At 45.3% G+C, this 26829-nt stretch overlaps 1 protein-coding gene across 1 annotated transcript in view; it reads right to left on the minus strand.

Moving 5' to 3' along the window:
* Positions 1-2746: 2746 nt before the first annotated feature.
* LOC115316844 (protein 5NUC) overlaps positions 2747-26829 on the minus strand; it is a 113844-nt gene continuing 89761 nt past the window's right edge. Inside the window, exons 6-9 of the mRNA XM_040206790.1 lie at positions 18466-18723; positions 16815-16973; positions 7788-7991; positions 2747-2895 (exon numbers count right to left, since the gene is read on the minus strand). Of these exons, the coding sequence (XP_040062724.1) occupies positions 2747-2895; positions 7788-7991; positions 16815-16973; positions 18466-18723 (770 nt within the window). The remainder of the gene's footprint in view (positions 2896-7787; positions 7992-16814; positions 16974-18465; positions 18724-26829) is intronic.

Consider the following 26829-nt stretch of genomic DNA (forward strand, 5'->3'; position numbering starts at 1 on the left):
CACGCAGTGCACTCTGGGAACTAGTTGGTGGCTCAGTTTCGGTTTCGACTGAGCAGCTTCATCTCATGCTTTCACGCCGGGACCGAACGCGCTGCTTGCGTTTTCGATTATCTGACTTTTCTTGAACGTACAATACACTCATTCTCAAGCGATACAAAACGAAGACCGGGGCACTTTTCTTGGTTCCCGAAACACCAGATATTATGAGTGCGTATGCAAACGTAGTAAGACGTGGCTTAGTCACCTCACCCCACGAGTGCATCTTTGAGTTCAATTTCAATAATCCCGTCTAGTACGAGTGAACTAGAAATGAAATTTGTTCATCTGGAGCCTTTCACCTATTTTGTTTGCCAAACGTCCAGTTCTTATTACTTCATTTGGCAAAAAGCAAGCCGCATTCTCACAGGAGTATCAAAGTTGAGCCCAGCGTTGACGCATGAACTTTTAAGGAAACGCAATAAATTCGACTTCACTACTGCACAAAAGTTACTATGATGTCTTCCTCGTGTCATCATAAATCTCCAACTCAAATTTTATGCTGATAGAAGATTAAGTTTTCGCAAACGCTGAGCTCGGCTAGCTACGACGGAAGCCCTAACAAGCGTCCCCTATACTCCTTGCTAAGCCTTTTTGGACGAGCTTTTATACTGACGCCCAAGATCTGTGCCTGAACGGTGTGTTTGAAATTATCTCGACATACTCAGGCAAGAATAAAGCAAACACATAACAAATACTATGGCCATTAGCAACCGTCAAACGCGCTTTGAATAATTTAGTTCGTTTGGCGCACCGCATAGGGGTTCATGCCCGTCCGGCGCACTCCCGGCGAACGGCGCGACATTCTTCACAGAAGTTCTCGACTTTTGCTTTTTAAAAACGGTCTGTATGTCCGAATGTGCCTATATGATTGCAGGATAACTTTATGCGCATACGCCATGTTGAACATTACTGGAATGCAAGCGGGTGGGGACCTTACTTCGTGCAGTGCTGCGGGTCAGTACAGGTAAGAGATAAGAAGTCTGTTAAAATTGAGCTTTTCAATGGCGCCTCCGAGTTTTACCTCGCGTACTCGGACGTATTAAGAAAAACAGTAATTGCAAAAAGGGATATTTCGTCTATGGACGCACGAAACAAACTTCCTGATCAACAACACCAATGTAAAGGCGCGAGCTCAATGTATGCATACTTATTGGTTGCTAGAACTTGTTGATTCGTAAACAAGCAAGATCCCCGAGCTTCGCAGCGTCGAGATTCCCAGCACTGGCTCGTCCACATACCTCGATTGGAACGCTAACAAAAAGGCTCAAGTACAAAAATACAACAAGCATAAGTTAAGACAAGCTATACGTCTCGGGCCTGTCTAAAGCTTCGAGGTCTGGTTTAGAGACCACAAATGACGCTCTCGGGACCAGAAAACATGAGATAACTGCCGTTAATAGTCCACGCTCTGTGTATAATCTCTCGTCGACGTGTCGATCGAAACCGAAACCATGCCACCCTCCTCCCTGGCTGGCCAACTAGTTCCCAGAGCGCAACGCGCGCCGTGTTGCATGTAGGGCTTTATGGAAGTAGTCTATTGCAAACGCACTACGGCTCTTTTTGAAATACCAAAAATCTGAGTTCGGTGTGATGTCGCTTCCTGGATTTGTATCCTCCCTCGGAAAACTTGGCGGCGCTCGAGCAGAGGCTGATCGGCGAGTCGGGGAAGAAACCGGTTTTTTCCCGTGCCGGTGCCCTTCTATCCCGCCTGGTCTCCTTCTTTTCGCTTCGGGTCGCTGTGGCAACGGAGGTCCCAAGCAAAGTAGAGTCACAGGAGACCGCAACATTTGACTCACTGCACTGGCGCGGATCGCGCGGGAACTTTAAATTCGGCATTTGAAAATTGTTTTTTTTCTTTTTTTTTTAATTCAGATATACTGAATTTCTAAGTTTCGAATTTTGAGGGTAATGTCCCGGCATCGTTTTCAATCGTTTCGGGTAATAAAAAAAGCATGATTTTGATGAATCAGTGCCCCTTTAAGTCTGGCCGCAGCGGACGCTACAAGCCATCCCAGCCGATCCAGCTCTGTGACCATAGCTGTTGATTACGCTTTTCTCGTGTCAGGGCACTTCCTCTCCAAGGTCACGGGAAACTCAAGTGGCCTTGAATTGACTTCGATGGCTCGCTACATCCGCTGTGTCCGAACGTATGAAGGAACGTAGCAGAATTATATTATTAACTCCTCCAAAAACCTATAATACACAGCGAATACAATAATTCGAACTGGAAACATAACGATGTCGTTCTAGTGCCGCCAAAATAATCATGGTATTATTGGACAGATAGCTCATCAAACTTGTTGACTGGAATACTCAGCCAACCCGGCAAGGTTCCAGGCTAAAGTCTTGGGATTGGACGCATGTTAAAATATGTTACAATCTGGTTCACACTGATCAATAACGGATATTTATTTATTTATTTATTGATCCTTTGGGAGGGAGTATATAATACTCTTGTACTGGGTCTGCCAGTGGATATAAACACCGGAAAATAAACGACCATATATGCCGGGTTTTAGATAGTTAGGAAGAACACAAAATGGCATATGTGTTGTTTTCTTTTATTGTACCAGTTTGACAAAACGGGCTTGGACTTGTAAAACAGATGTAAGTGCATCAAATTAATTTTTATACTCTTCTAGTTTAACTTACATTGCTTCCCACTGCTTAACCTAACGTTCTGAATTTCTCAGAAAAAGAAAATGGGCTAGATCCTCAAGCTACCAGGATAAAGTCCCCCTGAATTTGAGCCAGCTGGTCTATCGTTGTTTAGCATGATCACCCTTCCCTCTTCTGGCGTCTTTATCGGTGACATCTTCCGAACGTAATCAGTGAACACTTCTACATCCATTCGTCCTGAAAATTAAATTCAGCTTGTTAGGTCACAAAAATTACTGAAAAGGTTCTTATCTATTCTCTGTTCCACACAAATATCTCAACTATACAACAGGGATGTACCTTCGCTGCACTTCTACTGTCTTAGCATTTCCTTGTTATGGTAACGTAAAGATATTCGCGACTCCGGCGGCCTATAGGGGGCGCCACCATCAAACAAACATGGCGGCTGAGTTCAGGTCGCCTGAACAGGTGGCGCGTTCAATTTAACAGATCTTCTTTTGATTAATGCCCAATTTTATAGGTATTTCAACTGAGACGGTTAAGTGTAGCCGGCGCACATAAACTTGCAAAGCGTAGTTTTGTTTTCCCGGTGTTTTTTGTTCTTTTCATGTCAAACTTTCGTTTCGAAGATTTCGTTCAAAACCGAAACTATGGGTTCCGGAGAGATGGTAATATACTAATCAGTTTTGATCATCTAAGGAAAGCGGCGATGACTACAGAATTGTTCCACCGAGAGTAATTTTCAGCTAACTTGCATGCCTCGACCATGCGACTTATCTGTCCGCGAAATCGAGCTTTTGTGCGTATCCGCGTTTAAGAAACAGTTCCAGTCGTCTGCTCGGTCAACAACACAGGCTGCAGGAAAATTAAGAAAATTAAGAAAGCACTTTTTGAGCGGCCCGCCGGCGCCGCACTAAGCAGCTGATACTCGTATTTCAATTCAGGTTTTAGTAGCGATCGAGAATTCATTTTGACGAGCTGGCTATGTATTATATTACGTACTATGGGGGTCCCACTAAAGCGATATTAGTATAATCTTCGGGTTGAAATATGAGATTAGTTGACTAGCTATTAGGTGAACTGCTGAATAAAAGTATATTTGACAGAAAAAGAGATACTACTTAAACTTAGCCAAAGGGTTCTAGCCGGCAGCACGGAGACAAACTGAAGAGAGTCTTCATCGGAGATTCACGCAGAATCTCTCTGCATTGAACTTTGCCTCGAGTCCTGAACGGAGAAAATTTGTATTTTTTGTGGCCGGGCAACCTGAGCAATGTAGACGTATATTGCTGCTGTCTTCGACGGGGGTATAATATAAATATTGGAGGCGCGATAGATCATAATGCCGGGACAGCTTCTAACGTTGCGAGACGCGTCCCCCACCTTTTGAAAACAGATCATTTTCCTCATTCATCATTCGCAGCGAGCAGGATTTCCTGAATCAAGTAATGGCGAAATCAGCCCAAACTCCTTCAGTGTGGTCCAGACTCTTTTTCGGCGAAAATCAGCCAAGATGAATAGCCAACGCATCGACCGGCGTGGGTGGCTCAAACTTGAAGCTAATCAAACACAATGAAACTCAAGAAAAGCAGCTATTGAACGTTCCCATTCACTTGATTGCAACATTGGTGTTCCCTCCAGTGAAATGCCTCGTCTGTCGTCCTCAGTCGACTGTTCTACAGCCTTATAAAGAAACCACATATCATTTACCAAGTAGTCGTCACTTTGAATGTCATTCGAGGCGGACAAGAAATCAAAACGTTTTCCCGTGATTCCTCCCCACCCGAGGAATCAAAAGCACGCGACCGTGTGTTGTGAAGTAAACGGGCTTTCAAACACGTGATGGAAGGAAACAATCTACTGGGGCTTCACCACACTAATGAACACTCAGGCAAACTTAAGGAATATTCGGAACTAATTACATTGTTCGCCACCGCGCCGACAACACGTGTCCACGAAAGTCACCGGAGACGCGATGGGGCGCGGAGCGACCTGGTCCGGCTGGTTCCCAGTTTTCCCGCTTGGTGGCGTCCGTTTTGCTGGAGTCGCGAATTGCTAAACCAAATCTGATAGGATAACTATGCTGCCACACAATCGGCAAGTGCCTAAAACTAAAACTCAGCAATTTTATTGTTGGCTTAAAATGAAAGACGTTTACAGTTCCCTATAATGACAAGTTCGAGTGCAGCTCTTGAGGAGGAGGAGGGGAGGGTACGGACCGGAGAGTATGCCTCTCCTCCTCACCTCCTTCTCACGCCTACTCTCCTTCTTCTCCTCCCTCTCCCCTCCTCCTTTCCTTCTCCCCTCCCTCCCTCCTCCCTTGTGACGTCACGCATGAAGGCCTCCAGAACGTCGTAACCTTCGTAACTTCCCTCGTGACGTCACGTGTGACGTCATTATGGGAAACGTCCCATAATACAACGCGCGTTCACGCCGACGGCGACAACGACGACGCTCAAGCGGGAAACGGGCGCCTAAGAGCTGCGCCTAAATAATTACTTTCTTTTTAAGCTATACAGATATCAGTTACACAGGAAAATTCCTTTATATCTGGACTCACGATGAAGCCCCACTAGAGAAAAATAAGAGTTTTACGAGGCTAAACAACACAAAAACTGGTTAAAACTGTATTGCTAAAATGCTTATTTAGACGGAAGAATCTTGGAAATTTAATTTATCGCCATGTTCACAGGAGACTGCACTCAGTAGGTAAATCCTTCATTAGCAAAAAGTAAACCACATTAAACGGCCTTCAAGATGGCTCTCAAATGTTTTCCTCTTCTCAAGTGCACTGTAACCACATTAACTACAAACCCGTGGAAATTTAGAGTTTTATTAAAGTGGATTGTGCAGTCCATTAAAATTATCGCAGTGGTGCTCTATTTGTTTAGTACTCTATGTGACAATTATAGAGTTTCAAAGAGCACGCAGATTTAACTCAGAATCTTAAGCTCGAGAGCATAATAAGAGAGACAAAGAACTCAACGCAGTAATTATACACATCGAGGGTAATTGCAAGGGCCTCTAAAGTGGAAATAGCGACAAATGATTCCAAAATATTGAGGAGTGACATGGAACAGACGACTTACCGCGCCGGGAAGTTTTGGTTAAGATTAATAAACGAAACTCAAGTATGCCCCGGATAAATATTTTAACAATGTCACAAAGCATCTGAACTTTGTTTTACCTTCACTCTAAAAGCTCTTGCGTAAAATTTGCCTAATGTCAAAGCCCCTTATGTTATGCGATAGCTTGCGCGTTTTTGTTTTTACGTATTTTTGGGGTGAAACCTTTTCTTTTTTTCTAGTAAGCTCGGAATTAAACAGGCAAAATTAGGGTTCGGAATGATTTCGCTAAGAAACCGCATCATTGTTGATACAAAAATTAGAGATAATCTCTGGTTAAATATTTAAATATAGGTAATATAACCAAAGTTCAACATATTACTAACTTAAACTTGGGATTTTTTGTAATTTCAGGACTGGGAACAAGACTAAGCTCTGAGTGCTGTATTTCTGGTTGGGGCCTTGCGTGGTGACTTTAATTACCCTTTTTCCAACTACCTTCTTTCACCTTCGTAAAAATAAATTATTTCAATCAATAAGCAAACCACATTATAAATTTCATAGGAAAGCTTAGAATGCAGCTGCACATTTCATGACCCTTATAAATTTCTTAGTTTGAAAACATTCACTTAAAACCATCATTTCTAGTTTTTTTTACTGGTATTATTTTTATTTGAACAATTTTAACTGGATCTAGCTGCTATCAACCCGAGCACTGCTGAAAGCAGATTCTAGATATGCTGAAAAGAAATACTAACGCAAAACATCTACAGTTTAACTGTAATGAGGCCTGAAGAGGAAACAAAGACATACATAAAGCGGATGCACCAGCAACTGTAGTTTTTCACAGTATCGAGCAAAGTGTTGTGCTATGTTAGAGATAGTGTAGCGCGTTATTTTTGGATTATGTAGCTACCAACATAACTAATTACTTTTTAGAACGAATATCAAGTATTCCCACACTGCACGACATAAAAGCGACTTTCTTGACCCAAGTTTGTCAATCCTAGGATCATATGTTAGGCTAAATAAGGTTTTACTCCAAGCTCTTAGTTTGGTTTCCCATATAATTTCCAATGTCTCAAACTCGGGTCAAAGATTCCGCAAATCACGCAAACGAATGACAGTCAAGCCTAATTCTTGCAGTTGCCTCTCAATTTAGATATTAAGTTGCCGGGTGAAAACTGAATAACCAGAAAGTAAGCCTAATTTTGACATTTTCTTGAGAACTGAGGTCTAACAAAGTCAGATGACAACCAAACAACCAGACAGTGAAGCCTAACTCTGGCATTTTATTGGCAGTTAAGTGTTAAAATAGCCAAGCTCTGGTCATATGTGATGAATTTAGGTTATATATACTAACCAAAAACTGCTAAAAAATAACAAAAGACAGGCAGGAGTAGACACGACAAGCGCTGGCTTAAAACTGAATTTTACTACGAAGGAACATAATGCCGTTGAACCACCAAAACACCAAACACTGCATATCTTCCTATATCATCAAACTATTTACAAACTGGCTTCAAAACGACAGATGTACGCAATCTCGCTGCTAAACAAAACGATAAACGGAGAGCTGACACGCATGCTCTCCTCGCATCGTGACCTGCTGAACGCCTCCACTACCTCCCTGGTTCTTTGATTGGAGTGTCGCGTCACAATTGCAATGTCAATAAAGCGTGACACCCCCGCACCTGTCAGAGTGTACCGCAAATGACTGGAAGATCATTTGATGGAACGCTATGGTTATACCTTGTTTTTTCAGCTTTAAGGGCGCTTAATTGCCAGACAAAAATTAATTTTCCCCCAAAGGGACGTGGGTGAACCCGACACAACATTCCACTACACTACCCTTTGTTGGGAACAGTTGTTGGGAACATTCCACCACGCTACCCTTTTTTGGGAACAGCCCATGTTGTCTTACAGGGCCGTATTAAAAGCTTTTTGCTGCCACTTGGAATGTTGTGTCGGGCTCACCCACGTCCCTTGTATATTTCTATACATGTGTTGATATACTAATCATCTGATCTCTTCTAAATGTATCAAATAAGATGTACAGCTTACCCTCTGTCTCCTTCGACTGTAGTACCTCTTTATCAAATTTGAATCCGTCACCTCCTCCCGCGATGAAACTTGTGGTCACAATCTTGTAAGTTTTCTCGGGATCAACAGGCTCGTACTTAGGTATACTGCAGTTAGCACATAAAATTTGAAGAGTGACATTCTCAGAGCTATTTGTATTTTTGAAATCGTAGACCACTCTCATTCCTGAAGAAAAAAAAGTGATGGAAGTGTTCAGAATTAAGACAATCGGAAACACACAACAAATTATCCCTTTTTCGCAATCTCACGACCAAAGCATCGGTAACTCAGAACTTGATGCGTTATGCTTTGCGGTGATTATTTACTAATAAAGATGGGTACGCATTTGAATAACCAATTGAAGCCCTGCTGTGTGAATAGGTCCTAGCAAGGTCATAGGTTTCTGGTTTTTTCTTTTGGTCACCTACCGGAGGTCAGCGCGGGGCACAGATTGAACGCCAATTTTGCGTGCTTACAGTGTTAAAGAAGTGGGCACACCAGTTCCGGTTAAACAGCGACGCAGCACTCATGTGCCTTTACGAAAGATGAATGCACAATCTAGAGACTTTTTTTAGATATTTAAAAAAAAATGTATACATTTTTCTATTTACTGTCCATAGCGTTTTGACTGCTTTCCTTCTGTAGAAATGTTATAGGACTTTGTGCATAGATATTTGTAATGGTGTATGAAAAACAGGTAGGAATACTGACTACGTTTCTTTCGCCGTTCTATGGACAACAGGGCATTTTTTTACAAAATACATCGTGTATTTTGAACATTCATTTTAAGTTTGTCACAATCAGAGTGTCGAACCGAAATTTTTATCGGTTCGGTTCCGGTTCGGGTTCACGCCTTTCGGTTAGGTTCCGGTTCAGTTCCGAGGAGCAAAAAATAACGGTTCAAACCGGTTTGAACCGGTTCGAACCGGTTTGAACCGCTAAATTGAGAATATATTTTCCGCGTTGTTCTGCCCATATACACTATTTACCCCGTGAAACGATTAACTATATATTTTCTTCGATCGTCCGTGAAATTTACTTTTGTTTTAGGTACCAAAATATGAAATTCAGTTTTATTTTGACGCAAGGGTAGAAGAAAATCTTCTTTATATACATAACGTCGTGTTCATGCGACTCAACATCCCTTTGTTTACCAGTAACATATATTTTACCTGATTCAAAATGTTTAAGTACAAGAGTGAAGAGTTGAGCTTGTTGGTACATACCTGTAAATAGATCAGCTTGAAATTTAGAATTATACTTTATTTTATTGTCCTTTCTTCGCGTTTAAGTAAAATTCTTAAGTTCAAGCTAATTTATTTACACGGTACGAAATATTGTTGCGAATTGTGATAGGTCGCCCAAAATACCCGTGATTGGTACAACTTTTGTCGCAGTATTAAAAGTAAAATCGTGATTCTGTTCTTGAACCATGAATTGATTACATCACATAAAAGTATGAAAGGAGTGTCTTGTGGACATATATATCACAAAATATGGTTTACGAAATATGCTTCACAATATATATGTATACGATGACGAAACAACTGAGCTTAAAGCAATGGAATTTTCAAAATGTCACAAAAGTTTTAGGATAATTCCTTTCAGCCTATTTTTTATAGAAACACCGAGCGGCAATCAAAATGCTTGTTGTTTTGACCAAAGATTGTTTACACTCCGCACCGCATGTATGCGACTAATCATGCAGCAAGGTGTAATCACAATTGTTCACTCTAATCTATACGCACCTTCGCACTCAGATCGAATCTGGCCCAAAATAACGCTTGCCCAAGTGAACATTTTCTTAAACAGAATAAGCTGGCATAGCCTGGCAGTTGAGGTTTGTTCTTGACCAGATGCCGGTCAACTTAATTTGCAAATGAGCATCACCCTTGCTAATTGATGATTTTAACGCGAGAGCGTTAAGGAGCTCATGTCGCAGAAAAGCCGAAGTCGGTGGCGTGACTGGAAAATCTTGATTGGTCGATAAGGTGATGACGTCAAAACTACATGCCCTTGCGCAAGACTTTCTAACAACCCACAATGCTCACGTGAAACGTGACATCACGCGTGGAGTGAGAGTGATTAAAACATGACATGTAATGCGAATTAAAGGTCGACGTATGCTTTGCCTTAAAGAAAACGAATCAGAATTTTAGACGGGATTTGAACCCACGACCCTTCGGTTGCGAGTCAGACGTTCTTCACTAGGCCACGCGAGACACGCTTGCATGGCAAATGAGAATGCGATGCAAACGAGGCCCGTTAAGGCTATCGCGTTCCACTTTTAAACGCGAAACTTAAGCGTCCTCCAAGATTCTTTTTTGTTAAGTAAACCGAAGTAGTATTTAACGTTCTACTCGACATGGCAGCTAATTAATTGGACACTTTCTGACGGTTTGCGTGCGTAATCGTCATACTTCCGCCGCGCGCCGTTGTTCACTTTGTTTTTGTCCAGCCCGCAGACACATAAAAGTAATATTTACCACATACAAGAGGCACTAACAGACTTCTATATGTTTGAGAAGTTATATGTGTGAGGAACACATAGTTATTTAAATTAGCTTCAAAATAAGAAATGTGTGTAAGGCTCTCCCATATCACTTACTACGAGCCTCTAGAGGATAAAAACGCCAGAAAAGATTGACAGAACACCTTTCAGACAATTTGGGGGGCATTGCTTTAGGGTGGTCGGCCCTATTTATGTTGTCAAATATTCAGTTAGTTATTAAATATATTTTTATAACGATCAATAAATTTTACTTTAAAAAGTTCACATAACCACTTGAGACCAACGAGGAAGGACGATACTCAAAACTACGCGAGCCGTGGAGTGTGCGTAAAAGTGTTTTTCTGTTTGCTGATTGGCAGTGTGAAACATAGGGTTGCAGGGTACGCTAAAAACGGCTCTGTGCTCATATGATACATTGGAAGTCAAATACGTGAATTGTAATAAAGAGAGAGGTAATTGATGGTTATTTTTCTAAATAATCCCTCACAGAACACCTTACTGCAAAAAGAGATACGTAAAGATGCACGCAATGAAATTCATACATTTACATGAATAGGGCGAAGGACAGGCAAATATTCTTGAAATCTTACTATAAATCACATTTTATCAGCTTGCATGAGCTCGAAACTTCGCGAAATACTGCCCCGAGAGGCTAATGTTATATTCGATTTTACCTGCATTTGTTTCGGGCCCTCACATTACAACACTAATCATGCGCTCTAACCTTTCTCTAGGCTGCCATATATCATTGCGAGACTGCTATAAATACTGCACAACTTTACAATTAGGACATCTATTGCTAGTGTTACGAACATCAGATTTCACCAGAAAGCTGAACTTTTTAACATGGTATGCACGTGACGCCATCACACTATAGGCTGGTGGTCATTCTGATTTCTTCTTACTGAGAAACTCGAATTCGATGGTGCAAAATGCACGCTCCAGGAGTTTCAAGCTTAGTGAAAGCCTACTATTTTAAAGGCACGTGTTATTATCCTGAGTGCATCGTCGTGATGAACGGCACGAGCGTCTGGCACGACAAAAACGTGCTTTTTGGCCAGAGCGTTATTGCACACAAAGTAGTTTCCGGTGTCACGCTTTTTGGTCTGCGCCAAAGATGAAGGGAAGAGAAACCTTTATAACACAGTAAATTTTTCAAATTAACCCCCCGCCACACACACACACGCACGCACACACACACACTTCTTTTTACAGCGGAGCTGTTAAGGGCTAGTTTCTCCAGTATCGTGTCCGTCAGCAAACAAATGATGACACTTAACTCTGGACAACTACCGCCATCTATAAGTGACAACGGCAACCGGACAACCGGCTTGCCGGTTGTCTGGTTGCCGTCGTCGCGCATAGATGGCGGCAACCTCTCCAGCCTTTCCACTCTAGCTTGCCGACTTACGGCCGGACATTACTTCATTCCCCCCATCGTATACAGCTACGCTGGTCTTCCTTCTTCACAAGAGTAGAAAGGCTGAAAGTATTCCTGAGGAATTGCCTCCTCCATTCGTCTATGCTAATTCGACAATTTTATTTGTCACTTGTTAACAGCAAACCTTCACTGCTTTTATTTTGCACCCCGTGAAGTTTAAAGTGGTCATAAAACGATATCGGGTTGGAATGTTCATGACGTTTTCGAGGCGTACTGGTCCTAGTCAAACCCAAGTATACTCGCACAGGCCGCCACTGATTCAGAAGCTTCTTTGTCGCGGTGAAATTGCGAGAATAAAATTAGACTATTTCTTTCAGTCTTGCCTTCGCAAAGATTGATGTCGTAATTGTGGGATCAAAACCACCCGCCTGACGACAGTCCAGCGCGGCTCATGGATTGGCCACGAGAACTGCGTGAGCACTGTTCATAGGCTCGTAACAATCAATGCCTCGGCGGACACTCAGCTAGTGAGTGGCTCGTGTCCAACCACTGCGGTAATGAGAACAGCCGAATTCTAACAATTCCTGGAGCTCAGCACGCGTTTTCTTCCTTTCCAACCCCAGCGCGGGGGTATGATTAACGTTGGGGGATTAGGATAGGCACCAAGCCACGTAACCGCTTCTGGCTCCGAGTTGAGGGGATGAACGATGCTGATATTTCTCTCATTTTTCGGCGATTGCCATTGCCCAGAAAAAAGAGCAAAGCCAAGTGCAATCAGCTATTAACGTTAGGGAGTGATTCTGAGTTGTATTTAGTGATGTATAGAAATCTTTTTATAGCTTCTTTAAGCAAAATACAGAGGGGGTCAAAACTTGGGGAATAACTTGAGAACTGAATAACAGGCTGAAGTTGAGCTAGGTGGTACATAATTTAGGTAAATGGTTCTAGCTGACCATTTACCTAAACTTGAGAACGGCGCTCGTGTGAGACTTACAGCGAATGCCAAAGTTCGGCTGTCTAACTAAAATATTTTTTTTTTGTAGGCATTCCTTCCGCACTCACATGCAGTTCTATGTAACGTCCTATTAATAAGTCGCATCTAGTTATTCCAATACTTCTATTCTCGGGGACATATTTAGGATGCAGTTCAGCAACAACGAAAAAAATGTTTGAGTGCCTCAATAATGTAAAATTAGTCTTGCAACATTTTTTTTTTGTGCTTTCAATAAATGCTGTTAGAAGTGACCCCTGACGTTGTTAGCTTGCGAAAAAATTCATTAGTTTTCTTCTCCGCGCAATAGCAGATGCAGAAAAAATAAAGGAATGAAACAGCTGTCGATTCCCTCCTCAACTCGCAACTTTGAACAAGCGGCCAGGTGATCTGACTCTAATTATATACCGTCAGTGTTCGTCATAGGCATGCCCTAGGCGGCAAGGGTTTGGAAAGCAAAAGCGTAGGCTGAGCTTCAGATATTGTTAGAGTTGGGCTAGTATCATATTTAATTGAACATGAGCCGTTACCCGAATGTTTGGCGATGCTGATTGTCATGAACCCGAGCACTCGACTAGGGGTTATGAAAATCACTTCTGTCACGGTGTCACGTGACTCTCGGTGCAAAATTGTGATGTCATGTTACGTCACGCTGTCAACAAGGTTAATACATCTATAGTCAGTTACAGGTTAAGAAGGTAGCGGCAGATGCCCCTCAAAGGGAATCAGATATCCCTCCGCCACCTCCGCATCCAATAGCGTCCCACCGTTTCCGTGACGCCGCGGCCAACGCGCGAGGAGGGTCTTGCCTTTCTGTACATATTTGCTTTATCTTTCGAGTTTGACTTAGCACTGTGGAAGCCACGAGAGGGAGATTAGAGTTCTCCCCCACCGACGGAAACAATTACGACTTTCGGGGATTAGCTGCCCCCCCGATGGATACAAAGGCTGCTTTCAGGGGCTCGGTTCCCTCTCCGATGAATACAAAGGTCGCTTTCTTAAAAAGTGGGATCGGAGACAAGTGGGAATCCATTGAAGCGGAACAAGGAGCGTTTCCAGTGAACTCTTCTTTCGACTGCGGAGAGATTTGAAACGGGCGCATCACACTTGTGGGAGGAGCTTCTCCTACCTTCTTGACTTGTAACCGACTATAGTGAATTCCTCAAATTAAATCGAGTTGACGCAGTGAGTCACGTGACTTCACGAGGTCACGTGACATTGATTGGCAACATGTATTGACACCATGTCGTCACGTGACAACGTGACACATGGTTAATTATAGTGCCAATACAAAAGCGCCACGAAAACTCACAATTCAACATACGTTGCAATTCTGTATATGACGATTTGATCAATAGATAGAAATACAGCCGCCAATTTTTATTCCCATATGTTCATTTTGTGATATTAACAAAAAATAAAAAAATAAATTACCTTGAACCGTTTTGAACCGGTTACCGTTATATTTTTTTTCGGTTCGGTTCCGGTTCAGTTCCAAGATGGCGGCGAATATTTCTGTTCGATTCAGTTCCGGTTCAGCTAAAAATAACGGTTCTGTTCCGGTTTTCGGTTCGGTTCGGTTCCGGTTCGACACCCTGGTCACAATGCATTCATTAAAGCATGCACACGGCACTTGCTTTGTGGACATAAGCAGACATCACAAATACACACGCCAAGCAGCACTCATAACACTAGGTCCGCAGCGCACCGGTTGGACTATCACGACGATGACTTGGAGATTTTTTCGCCGGCGTCCAATCAGCGCGCTCCGCGAACTTTCGGCTCCAATTTTGTGTTTAACGAAATCAGGGCCCCACTAATTAAGTAGTGTTGGCTGTTCCTAATTATTAGAAGGGCGTGTTACTGTGAATCAAGATTGAAGAAACAATAAAGAAGACGAGGACGACATGACTTCATTTTTCACTGAAAGATGTGGTTGTGTCGTCTTTGTCTTACTTGTTTATTCTTTCTTCAATCTAGATTGCTCCACGCCCATATATTCGCAACTCCAGCCTGCTGATCGCCCTCTCGCGGACGAGCGATGTACCAAAGAAGCGGGGAAGGTGGCGGAGACGGTTGCAGGAACCGTCGGCCTAGGTGCTGCTTTACCGCGTGGTTCTGCTTAGCGTGTTCATGCATCATGCCATTTTACCGGGAAAAGCGAGTCCGTTAAAATAAAATTGCTGTCTTCCGCTTTGCAACTTTTGAAGTTGAACGCGCTCATTGTCTCAACGCACGTCAACAACTCCGTCACCTGTAACGTGCTGCTGCCCTGACCACTTCCTATCTGTAGCCAAAGAAAAAATTGATCTTAGCACACTGACCAGCGTCGACAAGCGGCAGGCGCTTGAGAATTCCTATAAAATCTATCCCGTCTTTTCCGCCATCTTGGAGGTACCACCCCGCCATCTATAGGGCGTTGGAGTTGCGAATATCCTTCACTTGATAGGAAACCAATTGAACGAGCGTCATCAAAGAAACTAAAAAAAATCTTTCAAGTATGTTGATTTTTCTGACCAATAATTTATACGTATCGTGCTTTCCGTCGTACCGCGTACCGCGTACCGCAGCATCGACGTGACGCGTGATGATCAGTATTGCCATCCCTCTAAGATAGTTTTAGCTTCGCCATGGACGCCCGAAACCAAACTTTGAGCCATGATGTTTACAAAACTACACATAAAATCAAGAAAATATCAATAAAAAAGAGTACCTTGCGATTAAGGGACGCCGACTAAGTTAATCACACTCGTAATCATAAATTTTAAAATATTAACCGGAGTTGTCCTTTAAAGCGGTGAATACTACCTAGAGCTCCTTCAGACGAAGTAGTGTAAATTTCGTTGGACTTCACCTTTAGCCACTTAGCTATGTACAGTTCCAGACAAAGCCGACGAAGCCTCAGGGACTCGTGGTCCCGGACTACGCCCTCGCGTAATGCTGACAGTAAGATGTGCGACTCGCACCGGGTGGCGTATTTGAAAAAGCTTCTGGGGTAAGTTAATGGATCAACTCTGACCCCCTGGTGGGCTTATTAGAACGTAGATGTCTTGGAAGTGACGGTCATCGGATAATTCTGCTGGTCATTTCTACTTGTTCTTGCGGATGAAATTGTACCACGTTCTGATGTCGTGCATAAAATCAAAGTTGAAGATAGGGTGTCGTAAGATCGGGGGTGTAAAATATATGCTGCGAGGGGTACATGATCAGCAGCAAGGCCACCTTTGCTGATGATCGGATGTCAGTGCAAGCCGTGTATGGGCACCCTGCGTCCGCTAGGATCCGCTACCGATGGCCCAGTGAACAGCGCCGGGGGCGGCCACTTTTGAGTCAGCGTAGGGAGAGCGGTAGAGCCCCGCCGCCGCTTACGCTGCCCCCACGCTTCCGCCAATGTGGTAGTTTAAGGAGGCATGTCGACCTTGCGTCACCCACCGGTGTACCACTACAGTTGAGCTGCGACTGCCGAGGTAACTTCCCGATGAGTACGCGGGATACCGCCGCGAGAGGCGCGAGTTTCGGCACTGAGTTAGATCTGCGGTGTTTCCATAAGAGGATACGTCTCGTGCCAGTAAAGCAAAGCTGCTAAATGATCCAAAATCAAGAAAGAAACATGACCGAGCAAGGTACCATAACCCACTAGGAGGGAAAAGCTTCCACTTGTGACGCCTCGTAAATGAAAGGGCGCTGGCGACACGGTGACTGGCAATATGAAGATAAACGACACTTTTGCGGCACCAAAGGCGGCGTCCCGTTGCACAGGCTTCATGGAACCCAATTGCGCGAAAGGAACACTCGAAGATGAAGTTTCAGATTAAGAAAAATCTATATCTAGGTCGTGATGTGCACAAAAGTGGCCCGATCAGAGTGCCGGAACTGGCCCGATACTTGCTCCCCAAACTTCTCCAAATTCGCCATCAAGCACAGTAATTGTTTTTCGGCGTTTCTTAGTGTGTTTGGTCGTTTACAACTTTGTACTGCCTGAGGTCTCGACGGCTTCAACCTAGAAAACTTGGAGGTTATTAATTGACTTATAAGGCGAATTTAGTGCACATTATTTTTTACTCGTTGCGAAAATTAGAACTCACGGAACTTGTAGCCTCATAAAATGAACTGTTTTTAGCCTACCTGACACCTGAAGAAAGGATCCCTCGGGGTCTTTAAACCAAGTGAACTTCGATACACCATGTTCGAGCATTTTTCGCAGCTGAGTTCCGTTCATTGTGAACACCACTAGAGAGCTTTCAAATGGCATTGCGGCCATGATGTCTCTTCGGCGTATAATACCTGAAAAAATAACGTTTTTATTACGGCCAATATATGTTTTGTAAACACATCGCGCCCAACAAAATGTGCTACACATATCTTTAGAAATGTATGTTCTCTGAAAAGGTGTAAAATTATGGTTTAGAGCTGCATCAATAGATTAGGCTTAATCAAGCGTTAATGGTTTATCATATATTGTAGAATATTTGAATATGCTCTGATGTGTGTGCACTATAGCAGAAATAATTTCTTAAAAAAGCTAATGACTTTAAATTCATAATGGGGTCCTAGCTATTAAGGGTGGTATATAAATGTATTGCGTAGGAACCTATCTTCTCGATATTCATTTGTTTTAAAAATTATTTTAAGTTAACTTGCTATATATGGCTAAACAATTTTTAATGGATAACAAAGGAGTCAGAGCATCATGCTAAAAACTTAATCCGATGAACTATGTGCTCAGAAAGACTTGTACCTTGACCTGCATTGTACTTAGCTGTCAGTTAGGCTATAGACAGCCGCCTAGTTTACGTTACCAAGCGGGAAATCCTTTCACGTTCAGATTTCGTGTGAGGCGTGGGCGTTGGCGTGCAGCGCTTCGGCGTGCACGAACGGTTTTACCATTGTTCTTCCACTTTTATAGGTCCTAATGACGGAAGCTTGGGAACATCCGACGAGCTTCGAAGTTTGCAAGATACATGTCCGGAGCCGTAAAAGAAACACGATCTGCCCTTTGTCAAAGTTGCTTAGATCAGCAACCTTTCCTTACACATGCCCACGTGGTCGATAATAAAATACCTCTGCATCCCTGGCAGCAATTAACCAGGGGCGGATTCAGAACTTTCTTTCTTGTTTGTATGTTTTTTTTGTTTTTGTTTTTTTTTTGGGGGGGGCGGAAAAATTTGTAAGGAGACTGTTCTCCCATTCGACAGAGTGGTTCTCTAAATTCAGAGCTCAAGTGTGCCTACTAGGGTGCGACCTACCCTATTTCGGACCCTCGTACTTGAGTACCGAGCCTTCTGCCACCTGCCAAGCCGGTAATGGGTTTTATATCGGGGGGAGGAGGGGGGGGGGGAGGATCTCGGGGGTTTACGTATGTCAAATTGCCCTCCGAGAAGGGGAAGGGGGGGGGGGGGGGGGGCGGCCGCCCCCGTCGCCCCCCCCCCCCCCCCCCCCATTGAATCCGCCCCTCCCATTAACTAACATCCGCATCAGCAGATGGTGTATAACGCGGATGGCGCGTAGCTAGATGCGCTAATTCACGCAGTTTAGGGCTTTTAATGTTGTGTTCATCACTATATTTTTATTATGGTTTTCCAGTCCTTTTTTATTGACTCGTCTTATTCAGTTTAAACGACAGTCTATGTCTATAAATGAAAATGAATCAATAAAGTAAGTGTCTAGTGAATTGATCAAATTTTCCAAAAACAAATGTCAAAACAAGAATGCACTTCTTACACCCACTCGAACGATTATAATATATGCACTAAGCACTGTAAAAACATTTTTCTACCTTGCTGAATAGACGTCCTGGTGATGCCAGCATTCACAACAGCAGCGTTAACGTTCGACCAGGCTTTGGGAGTAGTGCTGTTCCTATCAGCGTAATAGGCCAAAAACGAGTCGGCGATGAGATTCACCATGTTGCATTCTTTCAGACGGCAGGTCTTGTTGTCCGCTTCCAGCTCAACCTTGGAAATTCCGATGTATTCTTCGCCCGCCTTCCGAACCTCCTCTTTGAACGGTTCCAATATCTCAAGCATGCATTTATCTGTTGCAAACAACACGCGTTTCATAAGAAGAATTTTGAACATCAGATACATATTTGAGGTTATCAATATTAATATTAGACTTATCGCTCAGCCATCATTGTTTTTTTATAATACGTTGTTGCGGTCAACATAAAATGAATCACAGAACTACTTATAAAGTGGTGATTTAATACATTGTAGTGTTCCAATCATTCTACGTAACGCAGAAAAGAAAATTATGACTAGGTATATTTTAACCTCTGAAGTATAAGTTATTTTGTGGAAACGCTAATTTGACAACAAGATATATTTTATATATCAAGCCATGAAAACATGTTGAGCATTGATGATTATAAAACGGGCCATTAAAACACGAATATGCCTTCACGTGCAATAGTCGCATTCCCGCGATTGAGGGCATATTTGTGTTCTGAGGACGCTCCTGGAGACATGGTCACTTCATCTACACTGGCCTCACCAATGATGAGGGGGAGGCAACGAACGGAAAAGTACCCGAAATATGCCGATGTATTTTTTCTAGTCAAACGTCTCGTGAATGCAGATACTGGAGACCAACCGAGTCGCAAGCGCTGCTGAAAAATATTCCGGTGGCTTACTGCGGCTATGCCAGGATATACGTAGCGTGAGCTTATGCGCACAAAATAAGAGGCGCTATCAAGCGGCTCCGGTGCAGCGTCAGACTTGGCTACTGCGCAACGGAGGCGCACAGCTGGGCACGTGGCGGTGCCAGTGCGTCTGCCGTGGCTATGGCGTCACCCCTCTGGAATGCGCAGACCGGCGAGGCGCGCGCGGCGGCGGCGGAGCGCGCGGCGGCGGAGCGCGCGGCGGCGGAGCGCGCGGCGGCGGCGGCTCCGGCGCGCCAGCTGTGCGCCGTGTGACGTCACTGCTCTTCGCGCTTGCACAGCACGGCTCTCTGGGAGCCACGCGAAACTGCTCAACCTCGGCCAGAGTAGCTCACGCTACAAAATAAAAATGGCTCAAGGTCCACCTAAGCACTTCTTATGACTTGTGAATGCGAAAGCATGCACGCCGCTCTTCCGCTCTTTTCATTCGTGTGCGGTGTACTTGCGGCGACGGTCGAGCACGCGCGCTGTCCTCGGCGCGCTGACCTTGGGCGTCGAGCGGTTCTTCCGCTGCTTTGGTTCGTCTGCGGTGCACTGGCGTGGACGGCCACGTTTCGCTAAAGCCCAGGTTCCGGCCGCCGACAATATAGATGCTTCAAACGCTGCCATGTTCCTCGGCGTCGAGAGGAGCAGAAGCAACCGCAGCGCCCCCCCCCCCCCCCCCCCCCCCCCCCCCTTTTTCGGTGACGAGTGACGCGAGAGCTAAAGCACTATATAGCTCTTTCGGAGCAGAGTAGCGTAAGGCCCCTTTATAAGAAAGGTAGCGACCTCTCCTCCCTCCTCTCCCTCTTTTTTGTCTGTCGCCCTCGAGCGTCGACGGTGGCGCCGCATGGATTGCTCCCAGCTAGCAGACGCTCTCGCTTGGGTACAATGCGGCGGAAGGTTGTTTTCGTTAGTTTTCGTGTTTCGCGATTGCATTTCTGTCGGGAGTTCGACAGTTTAACGCATAATTGACTACAGAGACTTCCGAAATATCAGCAGAACGACTTGACGGCCTGGAAAACGTGAACTAGGGCGAAAATGGGCACGCGATGCGTGCACGGTCTACGCTACTATGCTACCGGAGTGAGGCTCTGTTTCGCTCCTGCGCGATCAAATTCGCCTACTAGCGCAGCAGCGAACTCTAGTATGTTGCGCAGTGACTTTGGTACGATTGAAGGCAGTGTATTTGTATTACCGCACGCGTGCCCCAGACGCAAAAAAGGGAGATCACACGCTCGTTCTTTCGTCGCTTCGTAAGGGAGGCGAGACGTGACAGCTAAGCACGAAGCGATTGCTGTTTTTTTCTTTCACAACTGACGCACTCTCCTCAAAGCGACTGTACTTCGCCTCACCTTAACATAGACCAACCAAGAGGCTACAGACGTGAGCGGGCAGCTTTGAATCGGGCTCCCGCTGCACGAGCGTTCACGCAGCCGACGCGCGATCGAACGTAAGGAGCCTCCACTTGTAAACTTTGCGCTTAGTTCATGTTAAGCAGAAATTTCTGTGGTCTAGATAATAATAAAAAAAGAAATGTGTTCCTTTCTAACGATACCCGTCCTTGGCGTGCGCGACGTGTCTTAATAGTTGCGCAAAAACAATCTACTAACATTTGATCCCTATTGCTGCAAATGCGCGGTTGGGAATCTTCACTTTCTCCTCGGCATAACAAAACCGGAATGTTCTGCGTAAAAGAATCTTAGCAGAACGAGCGAAAACCCAAACTATCCTCTAACACCTACAACTTTTCAAAGCTTTATGGTTTTGAAAATGTCTTGTGATGCCTTGTGTGTACTTTGTTTTTACCAGACATTGTCAGCTTCCTCGGCTCATTACAAAGACTTTGTAAGCTTACTTGGCTTAATGGAGGCAGGGCATTATCTCTTCACAGCAGTGAACCCTTTATGGACTGTCGTTTCCCCAACTAAAATAATCTCGTTTTATTCAGCGATGACATGGAACAATCTTGGCTCCTGAAAGCATTTCTTTATTATTGCAAATAACCGCCACATAGGCCTCCAAGTTCTGCTGCCAGTGAGTGTAAAAATACTAAAGAAAAATGAAAGCCGCTTACAACTCCCTGTAACGCCGAATTAGAGCGCAGCTCTTGAGGAGGAGGAGGGAAGGGCACTGGGGGGGGGGGGGTGTTAAACTAACCAGGGGGGGGTCACGTTACCTTGGGGGTCACGTGACCCCCAATGCCGATGATGTCATCACTGACGTCACTGATGACGTCATCAGTGACGATGACGATGCGGGTACCGATGACGTCATTAGTGACGTCACTGATGACTTCACCAGTGATGATGACGATGACGATGCGAATGTCGGTGACGTCATTAGTGACGTCGCTGATGACGTCATCAGTGATGATGACGATGACGATGCGGATGCCGGTGACGACATCAGTGACGTGACTGATGACGTCATCAGTGATGATGACGATGACAATGCGGATGTCGGTGACGTCATCAGTGATGATGACGATGACGATGTGGATGCCGGTGACGTCATCAGTGATGATGACGATGACGATGTGGATGCCGGTGACGTCATCAGTGATGATGACGATGACGATGTGGATGCCGGTGACGTCATCAGTGATGATGACGATGACGATGCGGATGCCGGTGACGTCATCAGTGATGATGACGATGACGATGTGGATGCCAGTGACGTCATCAGTGATGATGACGATGACGATGTGGATGCCGGTGACGTCATCAGTGATGATGACGATGACGATGCGGATGCCGGTGACGTCATCAGTGATGACGATGACGATGTGGATGCCGGTGACGTCATCAGTGAAGATGACGATGACGATGTGGATGCCGGTGACGTCATCAGTGATGATGACGATGACGATGTGGATGCCGGTGACGTCATCAGTGACGATGACGTCATCGGGGGGTCACGCGACATCGGCGGGGGTCACGTGACCTCGAGGAGGGGGCCACGTGACCTCAGGGGAGTCACGTGACTTCGGGGGGTCAAGTGACCCCCCACGAGGTCACGTGACCTTGGTGGGGGGCTCGCGCGGTGCATTATGGGACATTTCCCATGATGCACCGCGCGGTTACGCCGACGCCGACGGCGACGGCGACGCCGACGCCGACGGCGACGCCGCTCAAGCCGGAAACGGGCCCCTAAGAGCTGCGCTCTAAAAAAAGACTAAAACGAAAATTAAGTCACAGGTAATGCATATTTTTATTTTACAACACACCAATTCACAAGGACGAGCACAAGGCTACTTTTCACCGAGTTGCTTCGCTGTGCTCAGACCGCTTGTGAGGGCCTGAGTCACAATTCATAGAGGATTATACTAATCCTGTTAAAATCTAATTCGTGCCATATGATCGCACTGTAGAACAGCGAAGAGCAACTGTGTGAAGCAGCCTGTCTATGTAGTCGTCTATAAGCTCCACCTCCAGGCCAGCACTAGCTTTTGCTTTTGATAACAAAGAGATTGCACAGCGAAATGATAGCAGACGGCAACAGGTGTGTGCTAAAGACGGAGCTTCTGCTTCTTCTGCACTCACTGACGAGGTACATGAAAACATCAAGACACGTATACTAGAAGTTGAATCTCAGCCATGGCACACACTGTAAAAAATTTCCGTAATTTTACTAACACTTTTGTCGTAATTCTGACGGACTCTGTGTCCGTTTCTTAGTTAACGGACATAAAACCCGTTTTTTGCTATATCGAACCAGCAACTTTTTCCGTAAAATGGGGCAAAAATTGTTTGCAGTGATAGGTAGAATAAAATTGCATACAGTTGTGTGTCAGTGCATACTATAGTAGAGGATAAAAGCGTTAAATGTGCTTTTAACGTTTAATCCTGTTAAAAGCAATTCCTTATAGTAAAGAGGCGAAGGGCTACCAAGAATCCTACCGTACCCTGCAAAAGGAACAGATAAAAGGGGCGATGGAAAAAACCGAATAGAAATTAGGTAAAAGTTCATAATTCCCAGTAAAGCGCATAGACACTGCTTCACTTCACTGAGGGTGAAGCTGACGAGTTGCATGTCTACAGAAGTTTTCGACCTTGTGATGATTGTTAGGGGGGTTCTGCATGAGTGCACAAAGAGAGATTGCCAGAACAGTGAAGACCACACCAAGAAGGAATGTTGTTGCTCTATGGTAGGAAACGGTTGAAAGGCACCGACACAATTCTTGCGAACAACTCCCTTCAGTGCTGTCACGTGACCTTGCAGTTCCACAACGTTGTCTAGGAGGAAGAATAAGATGACCCACTTAAGGGCCACACTTGAGGTCACCTCTGGTCCACCAGTAAATGGCCAAAATTCCAGCCAATGTCAGAGCAGTGAGTGATCCGTAGAGAGCTTGGCTGCCGAAGAATAGCGTAAGCTGCCCCCTTTTGCTGAACACTTTCACCTGATCTTACAAGATCAACCTCATAGGAGTCTCATATGGAGCTGCAATACTTTAGGTGTGGCAGGACCAGGGCTGTGGAAAACACCTAAGTGTGCTATGGCCGGTTCCACTGGATACGCTTGCTGCTGCGCCAGAAAACTCCAAATTTATTCATTCATCGACTGGATACGCAAAGTAAAAGACCCAGTGTTCCGCATGTTTTGGACAAAACTACTTAAAATGCTATGTGAAGAAGCATAGGTGGTTGTTTATAGTAGACCTTGTCGATGTTGTTCTGCAAACCCTCGTGGTTTCTGGTCATCCGTAGCAGCAGGGGAGTCGATATCAGGCAGGCATTATCACGATTAATAAACATGTTGAGAACAATTGCACTGAGCACACTGTCCCGTTGAACTGTCGAGCGTTTGGGCCACTGGAAATGGTTTCATGGTATACACTGCACTCTGAGCTACTCAACTGGAAGACTTCTACTAGTATGCACACATTTAATTAATTTGTGTTAATCAGCACCAGTGGCACACTGGGCAAATCGTAGGACTCAGCTTTCACTGAAGCCGGGCATCACGCACAGCATAGCAACACCTTGCCATGCTTGTGGGAGGTTCCAGCTTCAGGTTACGGCGTCACCAAAAGGGTAATGGTAAAGGTACCACGACTAGCACACCTCCACCGTTCTTAGCACAATCTTTTCTGTAAGCAGTGTGCTCCACTGTAGCAATCGACAATGTGACTGTCATAAACCGAATCCTGCATCCACGCTTTACATACTGCTAAAACTGTTGAGGGATGCGTCTCGTGGAGTGAGTGAAGGTGCAGCAGCTTATTCGGGACCAAGTGCCCTGTTTGAGAACCACACTGCGAGTTGAAGTAAGGCAAACCAGGGTGTGCAGGGATGAGATTCGTCCGGGGGAGCAAGGCAAACCAGGGTGTGCAGGGATGAGATTCGTCCGGGTGGGCCAGGGTGGTGGAACACGCGGGGCTATGTCACTGGTTGCCCGGGCAGGCCAGCGTACGGTGCCTGTACTTGAGACAGTTGTTGCAATGATGGGCTCGAGGTTTGAGGGGACGGCAGCGAAATTCGAGGCGACAGTAGTACACTGTGTAAGGGAGATGGGTTCCGATGAAGGTGATGATGGCTGAACCTGTTGTGTCCATTTTCCTTGCGTGAAGGAGCTGTGCGGCTTGCAAGGACGCCGGCAAAATGCCAAGAGGCTGCACAGCTGCGCCAGCAGGAAGGATTGGGAGTTGCACTATAACTGCGTGAAGTTCGGGGTTGGGCTGGGCCGAAAGACGAGATTTGCGGGGCTTTCTAGGGGTGATCCATTTCCCACCTAGCTCATCTCCCTCTAGGGGGATTTCCACGTCCTGGCTCAGGATGGATGCAGAGATATTGGTGAGCTGCGAAGCGGCGGTGTCGGCTGAAGTCATATTCGAAGCGGAAACGGGCGCGCCGCTCACAGAACGAGACTCGAGCAAGCCAATCTCTCGCTGGACGTGCTGCGGCGGGCCGAGAGTGCGAGGCGATATTTATACCAGTGTCACGAACAGTTTTTAGGGTTTGCGGAGCCCGGAAAAGACGTCCGTTCTCGTCGGAAAACCGCAGCAGTCTCCGGACGCTGAAGGTAAGAGCGTTCACATCGAAGAGCTCACCATTGAAGGGGGGCTACTGAGGTTTTAAGAGCCACTGATTGTAGTAATGGCATTCCAAAGACACCGCGTTGTCGTAAATTGTTTTTCAACGGCTACGTCATATACGGCTGAGGCCACGGATTGGGGATCCATCGCCGGAAACGTGGAGGCACCAAGCAACGACGTGAGGCTTGCCGAGTCGGTTCGTGGGTGCCGACGACGTCCGAGCAACCCTAGTGGGGGCCTTGCTTCCAAGAAGACTGGATATTCTTTCCGGCGAGTTGCTGATGCGGATCGCAGGAGGTGGATAACAAGACAACCAATGCACAGCAAATAGGTCGAGCACGGTACATGGGACAGTCGTGGTCGCCGCCATGATAAACTGAAACGAAGCCGAGCTGGCCAAGCCTGGCCAAGCTTCAGTTTAGTACACAATGCACTAGAACATGGTTTATTACAAATAATTATATAAATGTTAAGACAACTTTCTGTATTTGAAAATTTGAAATTCAGTTGACTAAAACAAGCACATTTATGTTGCGTCAAATGAGCTTGGTCGGAACCACGGTGGCCGGAACCAACGAGCATCGCCGCATCGCCATCACCATCGTAACAAAACACAAAAACAAAGCGAGTTTCAAAGGTTTCAAACTTTCGGGCGTAATGTTGGGCGCTTCCAATCTTTCGGAAAAGAAGATCGAAGAACGTTCTTGGAAAAAGGAAGTGTATTAGGTGCCGGCGGGCCCGTGGAACCAGCTGTGGAGTTGAGTCTAATTGGTGAGTGCTCGCCGATTCGTTTTACTTCTTCAGTCCTTTCTGTTCGGAGCGTTTATGTCGTGTTCTTGTGTGTGCAGGCGGCGTGAAAGCGACCGTGAGTGGTTCCTTGTCGCACACGTGCGTTCCGCATTGGATGGCCCTCGAGCTTTTGCCAAGGAAGTCCCGGAACCGATCTGTCACTGAGCGAGCAGTCAGATTGCGGGGAGGCACCCAGAGGCAAAGGTTCCACCGGAGGCAGCTGGGGCGGCCGAGCGAGGCACTTGGTGATTATATCGGAGCTTGATCTCGTAGATCGGTAAACAAGGCTTGACTGCTGCAAATCGCGTGGTGTCTTGGTATCGCCTAGCTAGGCGGTGTGTTTTGCAGAACCCATGACTGGTAAAAGTACCCGTTAGCGTGCTGGCTCGCGTATTCGCTTCCACTGTGGGGAGTTGGATTCTAGTTCGTTTTTTGTTTTCGGAAACTGCTCGAAACAATGCGTGACGTGCGCCTTTAGAAGTAGGGTCTGTATTGATGATGTTGTTTGCGGAGAGTATAAAGAGTTTTTTTTCGACTGGGGCACTGACTTTCTATGCAAAATCCTGTAGATGTTGCGCTTATTTACTAACCCTCTGGCAGTACTTGATTGAGAAGGTTGGAAGAAAAAACAAAAACGCGCATTGAGTAGTGACAACAGAAACAGAAAAAAAGGT

Source organism: Ixodes scapularis, unplaced genomic scaffold, assembly GCF_016920785.2.
Source record: "Ixodes scapularis isolate PalLabHiFi unplaced genomic scaffold, ASM1692078v2 PGA_scaffold2__306_contigs__length_199485367, whole genome shotgun sequence".
NCBI lineage: Eukaryota > Metazoa > Arthropoda > Arachnida > Ixodida > Ixodidae > Ixodes > Ixodes scapularis.